General features: G+C 38.2%; 1 protein-coding gene across 2 annotated transcripts in view; it reads right to left on the bottom strand.

The window, feature by feature from the left end:
* Nucleotides 1-2,876: 2,876 nt before the first annotated feature.
* Pcdh10 (protocadherin 10) overlaps nt 2,877-11,046 on the bottom strand; it is a 54,839-nt gene continuing 46,669 nt past the window's right edge. The window contains exons 5-6 of one of the 2 annotated variants that reach the window (XM_074041170.1): nt 3,478-3,528; nt 2,877-3,381 (exon numbers count right to left, since the gene is read on the bottom strand). In XM_074041170.1, coding sequence (XP_073897271.1) covers nt 3,515-3,528 — 14 coding nt within the window. In that variant the 3' untranslated portion in view covers nt 2,877-3,381; nt 3,478-3,514. The remainder of the gene's footprint in view (nt 3,382-3,477; nt 3,529-11,046) is intronic. The other variant, XM_074041169.1, reaches the window with a different exon arrangement.

Here is an 11,046-nt window from a genome sequence, read left to right as displayed (position 1 = left end):
TTCCTAACTCAGTTTACATAAACAGACACTGGTCACAGTGTGAGACACACTGCCATAGTTTGTACATGTAGCAGAAAACAACCTACAATGTAAACCTGTGATTCTTTTTGTCGTTTCTATTCCTTGCACCAAACATTCTGTTTGAATCACATAGCCATGTAGTTTAAGTGTGGGAGGGATTTATGTGTCTAAAATATTTGCTCTTTAACATCAGTGTGTAGGATATCTATCTTGGATCTTTCCAAAGGAACACTATTCAGTGAAGTTCTTCATTTTATCTTCTTCATGCTAATTAAGGAAACCAACAAGAAGGACCTAACTCAGAGGTCATTTCCAAACTTCAACATTTTTTAGCCTTGAATTAATAAATGAGAACACTGCCTGTTTCTCTTAATCTCATTGTCTGTAAATGTTGTAAGGTTTCATTTTTCCATGTGAGTGTTGTGATAACTAGCACGGTACTTGTCACAGACAGCACGACGGACATTAGCTTTTATTGTTTTACTATTATTTTAGTTCTACTTTACATGATTCATGCCACAGTTTGGAGTTAGTCAAGCTCTGGTGGCTTCTAGCTATGTGGGAGACTGACTGGAGGATCACCACACAAGGCCATCCTGGGCAAAAAAGTTTGTGAGAACACATCTCAGTGCAAAAATGCTGGCTGTAGTGATGCGAACCTGTCATCCTAGTAATGACGAGATTAAGGAGGATTGTGGGTCAGGCAGGCCTGGGCAAGAAACAAGACAATATGTCCAAAGGGCAGATTAGGAAGATGTGGAGGTGTGGCTCCAACTGTAGAGCACCTGCCCAGCAAGTGTGAAGCCCTGGTTCATCCCTCAGGGAGAAACAGTGAGAGAGAGAGAGAGGAAAAACAAAACAAAAAACCTCTTGGTAGAGATTTTTAAATCATGGGTTTTTTTGTGTGTGGCAGGGGGTGGGGGGACTGGGGTTTGAACTCAGGGCTTTGTGCTCACAGAGCAGGCACTCTACTAGTTGAGCCACACCTCCAGTCCATTTTGTTCTGGCTATTTTGGAGATTGAGTCTCAAGAACTATTTGCCACAACTGGCCTCGAACCATGATTCTCCCTATCTCAGCCTCCCAACTAGCTAGGATTACAGGTATACTTGGCAGAATAACAAGAAGTGACTAATTATCATATAATAATTGGAAACATTTTAATAGGGAATTAAGAGTATTGTCTTTTTTGGGGGGTTACTTTTTTATTTCTACCCCGAATTTCCATTCAAGAAGAAATTTCACATGAGCTCATGGGATGGGTATGCGCCCAGATCATAAGGGATTCTTTTTATCTAGTGGGGATTGTTTTGTCTTATACCCTTCCATATAAAATTCAACTTATGACCAAAAATCACCTATGAGAATTCACTTGTGTGTCTCAGTTAGCTTTAAAACTGTGCTAAAGTCACATGATTTTAAGTAGTAAAGCTTGCAAATAATCAATTTAGGAATATTTTTAGTTATCATGACATGATATGTGTTCTCTCTGCATTTCTGTGGTGTCTGTTAATGGATAATGGTTCTAACGTTACATCTATGTAAAGTTTTATATTTGAAACCTTTGAAGTTTTTCAAATTTTGTCAGTTATTTCAGAAAAAGAGCCTTTCGGTAGATTATTAAATATTTTTAGTGAATATAGTGTCAGACCTAACTCAGACCTCAACTACTACTTGAATTATCATTGTGTCCTCCCCCACACATTGTAGGTTAATAACTGGCGACCTTTGTAAAGTTCTAAACATGGTAAAATTTCCTACCATAGACTCAATACGTAACTATGACACTCATAACTACTCAATTCTGCTTGAGTTAGCATTGGTACATTTTGTTCAAAAATTTGCCCCTCTTCCTCTGATTTCAATTGTACCTACTCAATAGCTGTGCATTCTAAAATCTTAGGGCATTTAGACCTTAAAATTTAAAACCTATTTCTCTTAAACAAACTCAGTTGTGATGGATATTCTATTCATTAGTTTGGGATACAATTTTATGAGAAGATATGCCCTTTACGTAGAAAAAGTAGATTCTTCAGCACAGTTTATGTAAAAGAACAAACGTAAGATGAACTTTTACTTAATCCAGAGCAGTCAGCATAATCAGGAAATATTGAAAGTTCAGAGTACGTGCTCTTTCAAATTAAAGTTGGGTTTTTAGCAATCTGTTTTTAAATAAGTATAGTATTGGTTTCAGGTTTTTAACCTACAAAACCACCTTGTGTTCCTTTTGTTCTCCTGTAGATAATGAGAATGAAGGTGGGTGCTTATGTGTCTGTCACTGGTGGTGGACCTTCCTACCTGGGAGATGTACAGAGGTGAAGATAGCCACATGGGTTTTCTATTGACTTCCTGGTCTAGGCTGCTGTCTCTAGCATGGGAGAGGGGGAACCCAATTCTACCCTCAGACCATGCTGTGCTTTCCCATTTGAGCCAGATGTCATCTTTGGGGAAGAGAGGTAAAGCTTTTGTCAGAGAGTATTTCTCTTATCTCACTTAACAAGTACTCACCCTTTGGTACTGAAAGAATAGAAAGTACAAACTGATAAGGCCATCCCCAGGCAAGCTCTGCAATAATCTGTCAAAACCTGACACCACTGTGTAAAGCACCGTTCATTTCTATGTCTCATTTTGGATTGATGTACGCACACTTTTATATCCTTCATCTCGATATAACATTTGGCCTTTCATGTTCTCCATTTAAGCTACAGGGAATTCAAAGCTATTTCAAAGTGTAATTAGACCAATCTGCATATAAAAGGCTATATGTCCTACCGAGGGTTGGATAAAAAAGCAAACTCTTGCAAAGAAGGAAATTAGAAGTAATTCCCACAACTAAAATTCACTAGAGTTAATACATTTTTCATCTGGTGAGAACAGTTTTATTTTTTAAACCAATAGTTTAATCCAGGAAACGATGGGGATATTTTCAAGGTGGAGAGGAGTAAAGGAGAAATGAAAAATTGAAGAAGAAAGCAACATGAGTGCACATTTCACAGATTGTTTGGGAAAATGGCCACAGAACATCAGAAAAATCAATTGTTTGTATTACTGTAACTGACAATGGGCTTCTCACTTACATATTCTATTAGTTACCTATTGTTACCTAATGGTATCCCCAAGAACCAGCAGCTTCATCCATAGACATTTGTCTCACAGTTCGTGTGGTTTGGAAATTTGAGTGTCACTCAGCTGGTGCCCCTGACTAAGGTCTCTCATGGGACTGCAGTCATGCAGTTGGCAGGGGCGCCATCTGGCCAGCTCGCTCAACTGGGGTGTCTGCTTCCAGCTCACTCATGTGGTGTTGACTGGGCTCCATCCCTTGCCACGTGGGCCTCTCCACACAGCTGCCTCCATAATATTTCTGCAAGCAACCCAAGAAAGAATGAAAGAGTACATTAGGTGATCCTCACTATGCAAACACAGCCATTTTTATAAATCAATGTCACATGTGACATACCCTCCAGAGCTCTGCCACTTTGGGTCTTAGAAGTGCTTTACTCTTTTCCACCTGCATCCAAGAGAAAGGTATGAACACCAGAAAAGGACATCTTTATGGATCATCACAGAGGCTGTCTACCCTCCATGTATCCATTAATGTTAAGTTGCTTTAGGTCCATTTAATACTACAAAAGATCTTTCAAAATACAAGTCCTATAAGAAATTTTAAACTAAAAATAATGTTACTACACAAATTCTTTAGTTTTTATTTTTTCCAAAAATATTGCTTTCCAAATATAATCTTGGTAGTCTTAGAAAGTTTCATAAGTTTAAAACGATGAGAAAGTTACTTACATCTTCAACACTTTTTATCTTTTTCTAGGAAAAATGAGCATGAAATAAACCTCCCAAACATAATTGTGTAAATTCTGAAGCTAACAAAGTGCTTAGCACAGAAGTTATGTAGCATATGGTTATCCAAGTCCCAAACAGTAAAATGTGTCTGTATGTGCCAATTCCTAATTACCAGCTCATTAACACTCAGGTGTCGATTGCTGGTGGCAAAGGCAATACCCACACGGCCTAGTTTCTGTCATGCACAGTGTAATTAAATTGACCTCAAGTACTGAAGCTTGCTAGTTGCCTGTTACTATTTGGACAGTAATTTCAGGCACCACTCAAAATAGAGCGGTAGGATGAAGAAACCACTGTAATGAGAGGAAAAATATGTTGGATTTCATATTGTATTTCCATATGTAATTACGACCTTAAAGACAACTGAATAAATGATATCTATTCTATTCTACAAAAAGCATGATATAATAATATCATCCACTGGATTGCAAGAGTTTCTAAAATTTCTTTAGATTTTAAGATAAGGATAAAGTTGTTGTAAAACTAAAATGAAAATTATTTCAGTAGTTGCATTTGGGTAAAATAGAATGAGGTATTTTGTGATTTTATGTGCTGATATGCAATGACAGACATTAACAATTTTATTTTTATGTTTTAATTAGTTCCCAAGTATGATTCAATTTCAGTTCCCCAAAAATTCAATTCCAGACATATTAGTGCTTTTCTAGAGAACCATAATAGCAATTAAAAAATGTATTAACAAGAATCCTATATTTAACATAGGATCAAAAACATAAGGCCAGATTTCCTTATGACATTCTCTGTTATACCCACAGGACTCTTCCCATTAATGTCCAAAGTTTATTTTCAAGTTTCTAGTGAAAGCTACAGGAGAGATAAATTCATGGACTAACCTGTCTTCTTGTTGAAATGAAAAGAAGACTTTAAAGGGAAAACCTATAAAGATTAATAACAGACAACTATGAAAGCATTTTGAGAATTTAGGGGTAGATCAATAAGCTGTGATTGACTTATTAGTGTTGAAAATATTTAATCCTTAGCTGTAAAGAAAGAGCATGAAGAAGCATAATTTGTTCCACAGGAAATTCCAAAGACTCAGGAATTAATAGCAAACTAAGTGTGAAGTTAGAATGAGAATAATACTAGCAAGCAGAATCAGAAACGTTAGTCAGAAGCAGTGAGAACTAACTCCCAGATGTCCTCATCTACGTGCACAGGTTGGCGATCTACTTTTCCTCTGGTGAGACGACAGATTTATTCTCTGTGGAGGATCAAACACAGAGTGCTTAGATTGGAAGACAGCAGGCACAGTCCAATGTGCAATCACACCAAGAAAGTCTGGATCTTGAGTCTCCCAGAGTCTTTCCCAATTAATTTTCAGAACACAGCTTTCCAGGCTTATCCTTCTAGGCAGATCTGAAAAAAGTTCACTTGAAAATCTAACTTGCTCAAGAAGAAAAATATGCCTAGCCATAGTAACACTGAGAGTTTTCCAATTATGCCAGAACACCCTACACACAAACATACGCAACAAGCCCTTCTCAGCAACAGTTTACCTCCATCATTTTACAGTACAGACAGCCAATTATCAGTTCTGGGGACTGAACCCAGGACTCCTGTATGCAAAATAAGCTTTGTACCACTAAGGTACCTCTCTAGCTGGACATTTCAAAAAATCTTTACCATAATTCCAGGAAAAAAGTAGTGGCTTTTTCGGGAAAAATAATATGTAAAATAAACTCATCTATATATTCAAATGAAGGAGAAAAAGGATTTTATATAGAGAGAGATAGAGAGAGAGAGTTAAAATATCTTTAACAAGGAATATTCACAAAAATTGCTCAGAATTAAAATAGTAACAGTAATAAAATCAAAAGCACAACAAAAAATTGTAAAATAATCTTACAAGATAGAAAGCTTAATAAGAGGTTGAAATATAAGCATGCTATAATGAAATCTCCCAAAAGTATATTTTGAAAATATAGAAAAATTGAAGAAAATCAGCAGCTTGGTAGAGAAGGTTTATTGCCCAAATAATAAGGCCTCCAAAAAGATTTTTAAAAAATTTTAAAATGTGTGATAAATGTAATAATTCAAGAAAAGTTTTAAAAACTGAAGGCGTGGGTCAAAGATTGAAAGAATCTCTAATGTACCCACAGCATGGATGAAAATAGATCCACATCAAGTTACGTGACATTGGGAACTTTCAGAATTTAATAGCAAAGAGATCCTGCTACCGGTTTGTGACATTTACTTATGACAATGCTCTAGTTTGGAGGACATTCAGGATGTAATGTGAGCATGGGGAAGGGACTGTGGCCCTCAGCGATGGTCCTCAGAGTCCTAATGTGACTCGCTCAGCCAGGTAGCGACTTCATCATTTCCTCTGCTACGGTTTCCCTTGCTGTTGTCCCTGCTTTATGACCCCTAAGGGTATGAAGGTACATATCCCAGGTAACCCCAAGCAATCATGAAAAGCATAGTGATAGAAGGTTTAGAAGCATTTAGTGCCAGTCCTCCCCAAACACACTGGAAAAGTAAGGTAACTAATGGTTCTCCCAATGAAAACCCCCTTGCCAACAGGTAGATTCCTCTCAGTACCGCGCTTCTCACCAAGCTAAAGAACTAATCTGATCCCAAGGCTACACTGCCTACCCACCTCAAAAATGAGAGGACCCTATTGAGTGTGGACCCTCATTCTGGGCAGACTGAATGGAGGAGGAGGTTGCTGTCTGCAGGTGATCACTGACTTCCCGAACACATTGCTCTCCATCTCCCAGGTCTGCATTGAGGCAAGCTGAAAGTCGTGACTACTTTAAGTGTTTAGAAGCTCAAAGTATTTTGGTGAAATTTATAGAGAAGAAAAAAAGAGAACAGAGAAAGCACACAGTAGATGATGGTTTTAAAGAATTGCTCTTGGGGTTATGAACCCAGAATCCTTCTACCTTGCCACTCAATTGCCTATTTCTCTATTGCAACAAAGATTTATATCTGAGTGGTGGAGAAAACACTCATGGAACACCTATGGCAAGACGAAAAGTTTGATTCAAACAGAAAACAACTGAAAGAAAGTAACCCAACTTGACCTCTTCTCTTGGCTGTTGGACATTCTGCCCCCAACGTACAGCTGTGAGTTGCAGGAGGATTTCTTATGTAAGAGACTGTCCACTGTCAGTACCGTACAGCATGACCGCAACGATCCCTTCCAGAAATAAGCGCTCTTCCACACCACGCTTCTAATCTGTTATTCCAAACTGGACATCATGCCTTGGATTATGAAAGCAACATTCCACAAGCTCCGAATGGTCCCCAAGGCTGTCTTCAACATAGTGGAGCCAAAGTCAGGACCCTCCCCCCAACCTGTCCCATCTGTAGGAGAGGTGGTCTCACCTCTTCTCAGCCTCATGCTGGATTTCATGATATGGAGGAGGTCAACCCACTCTCAGAATCTTTGTCAACCTCGACAGATGCTTGTGAATACTGTGTGAACATTACTGGGAGTTTTCCATATTACAAACCACATCGCCACCATTAAACATGGCGGAGTTAAGGGAAATGTTACTGCTTTTCAGGTCTTAGCCATGGTATTCCAGACAGGTCTGCACATGGTCTGCATGTCAAGTAGTCCTCTTACTCTGGATACCCTGACCAGCAAACGGTGTCTTCTATACATAATCACCGACTCTTGCTATGTTGTCTAAGTGTTGACAGTTTTGAGGAGCTCTGGGAATCTCTTGCCTCATAGACCCAAAATATAAATTAAGGCAGTGGATATATCACTACATAAACTGAAGCTAAGCGTTAAGAACTCCACATTCAACTTCACCTGACTCTTGTCTTGTCTGGAAAGCTATGACTCCTGAAGCCTGTCCATTATGTAATATGTGAGGAACTAAATGCAGACAAACTAATCAGTAAACAAAAATAATTGCTGTTTTTCTTAAGATTTGCAGAACTGAAAAATAAATATCTTGTGACTAGGAGAATAAAACCAGATTCATCTTGTCCATAGGCTATGAGATGATGCCCACCAGTCTGAGACCACCAAATATGGGTATTCTCAATCACTCCAGAGTCAGCTTCCTAGCAAGATGGACTTTGGACAATAGTCCTCCATCTCTCCATCTTCATGGGCAGCCAACCTACTTCTCCTAGGAACTGCTTTTTGTTGTTGTTGCTGTTTTATTGTGCTGGGAATCTAACCATGGACCTATATCCCCGGTCCATTTCAAATAAAGTTGTCATCTTTGACTCAATATGTTGTCTGTCGGTGTTAATGGCCTGTCACGCAGCAAGCAGTCAGACTTGGGTCTGAGTCTGACCACAATGCACGGCTCACCAGAGTACTCCTCAGAGAGGTCCCTTTAGAGGTGGGAAACCATTGATAGTGATCAAGCCATTTATTTCTCTTCTCAAAATAAACAGTGCTGGTCTCTAGAGAACGCATTCAATGCAACATGTCCACTCTAGGCAACCAGTTTAAGTGAGACATACGATGGTCTTCACCATGAATTCTGATTTAAATTGCGTAGTGACAAGTGACAGTGCCTGTCCATATCCCCTGGGGCAAGCATTCTCTACTAGTGGCACACCAATTTCTTGGTTTCTTTTATTGTCTACAAAGGGATTATCTCTAAATAAAGTTCATGATTTTGAATACCGCTTTACTATGCAGCCATCTTTCTCTTGGTCATACTTAGCTTAATCCTAAGGAAAGCTCTTATACTCCCTAGAAATCCTGGTTCAGCTTCAAGATATAAACTAATGCCAAGGATTCAAGGAGCTGGTGGTACTGAAAGGCTAAAATTAAGACCCAATGTTATGTTTTCGTGTTGTCAACTGGCACAAATCAGAGGGCCTCCAACAGCCTAATGCATCCTTCTCCTCCAGAAGATGAGGTCCTCTTGTTCTCTCCACAGGGAGAGAGTATAGTGCCTTTTTACTTCCAAACAGTGGGGTTTCAGGCCCAGACAAGCCCCCCCAGAATTACTCAAACAAGCCAACCAGACTAGTGTGATTGCACTAAGAGATTTGCTTGCCTTGTTTGAGACCTAGAGAGGCTGCTCATTCTGCCCATGTATAACCACACTGGGACTGGGAGCTGCCCGTGTTCTCTCCCACTCTAGACTGCACCACTAATACATTCGTGGGGACAGTCAGTCACTAGAAGAACCCTTTACCTGCCTTCCTCTGTGTCATTCCATATTTGACCAAATTACTTGAAATAAGTTGAGTCAGTTGTGTGGATGACTGTGTGCAGTCAGATTTTGGAGCTTTCCTCTTGAGGAAGCAGCCATGTGTAAAACATGATTTCTCTGGGACATGCACTGGCTCATTTTTGATTCTAGTTTTCCTTATTCTGCCAAAGTAACATGTTGATAAGAGGAATCAATTGTACACATTAAACATTTAATTTTAATGAGAACACGTAGAAGGATATTCAGAACTGTCTTGTGTTTCTTAGGCCAAATTGAAAGATATCTTATTGGTGAGCATGTGGTCTGAGAAAAGCATTTAAAATATGAAAAGAGGCTTTGGAAAATACAACATGTTGGTATCCTTTTAGACATAGTTTTTCCTGGGATTTTGAGTTAAAATAAGTCACTGACTGGCCCAGGTTGGGTATTTAGAGTGAATAGAGAGGGTTAGGATAAGTGTGAGGTTATGGTCAGATTTTCCCATGAATCAGCCAACATTGGTCTTATGTTCATTATAAATAAGATTAGGACCAGAATATTCTCAAGTCACTGCTGCGCACTAAAATGCCATTATTGAGAAGGGTTCACTTTCTTAAAGGAAACATAAGTAAGGTTAATTTCTGCTAAAGGCAGATGGGAGTTGATGAATACAGATTCAACAACATGAAGAGTTCTTGGGTTCTTATAAAATATTTGCTAAAAATGTTATTTGAACTCATGTGAAAAGGAAAGAAAGAGTTTTTACAAGTGTTATTTCTTTTATTCATTTTATTAACTTTTATTCATCTTTATTATGAATTATGTTTGTGTCGCAATAAATGGAGAGGAATTGACTTAATTTGTGTCCTTTTTGTATTGGCCAAACCTACTCTTGCCATATATGATAGTCAAAGTTGAATAAATTACAGAAAATAAACTTTAAAATAGTTAAACTTTACATATTGTATGATCATAATTATTTCCAAACAATCATAATTAATGAAAAATGTTAAGTTGAAATAAAATTTAAATTATAAGCACATAATACAAAGAATAAAGTAGAATGCAGGCCAGATATTATCATTTGGTTTTAGTATAAAATCTAAAATACCTGAAATTATTTAAATATTTTTCAGTGCAGGTCTTACTTGGGTAGCTAACACAGAAAAATTTAAGTGAGAAAGAGAAAATTAAAAAGCCTATCTACAAACAAGATTACATTCCTGCATAACCTTTTCCCTTTCTTTTATATGATTTTGTCTAAAGATGGCGGGATTCACTCAAGCAAAGAGAACTACAGTTTCTCCCAGCCCAGAACCACCTGACTGACCCTCTAACCAGCGAGGATTCCCGTCTCTCTGCCCTCTCTGTCTCTCCACTCTGTTTTCCCCTCTAGTGTTACTGGCTAGTCTGTAAGTTAATTATGCTAAATTGTTACCTAGGTAGAGGTTTACAATAGTCTATCCTTGCCTCATTTTCTTTATTTTTTTTTTACTTTTTTCAATGTTATAAGTTGTCTTACTAAATCTAAATTAGTTATTTACACCATTTATTTCATCTTTTAATTATTATATCTAATACTGGGATAGCTCTTCTATAGAAGAGTGTTAAAATTGTTTCTCACAAGAAAATATTACATGTTAAACTAAAGTTCTGTGCTGATGATCTAAACATTAAAAGTTATTTAATGCCCCTTTTTCCTGCACAAATGGTCTTACTTTTTACTCCCCAATTGAGAATCCTGCTGCCCATTTCAGAAGCCATGGCTTAGCCAATGGTACGGGCTGTGGCTGCCTCACACAGCACTACGAAGCGTGACCTCACATCACAAGTTTCTGCATGGTCTCTTAGTGCTATTGCCAATTTTCCTCATTCTGGCTCCTAAAATTACAACTTCATTATCTTGGAACCAGTGTGATATGTGTGAAATGGGTAATATATGCAAATATTTTCAGTGCTGGGAATGGAACCCAGAGCCTCGCACCTGTTGGGCAAATTCTCTACCACTGTGGTACACTTCAAGCCCTGCAAATATT

The sequence above is a fragment of the Castor canadensis genome, chromosome 9 (genome assembly GCF_047511655.1).
Source record: "Castor canadensis chromosome 9, mCasCan1.hap1v2, whole genome shotgun sequence".
NCBI classification, from domain to species: domain Eukaryota; kingdom Metazoa; phylum Chordata; class Mammalia; order Rodentia; family Castoridae; genus Castor; species Castor canadensis.
The sequence above is the reverse complement of the archived record's forward strand: the minus strand, read 5'-3'. Positions and strand labels throughout refer to the sequence as shown.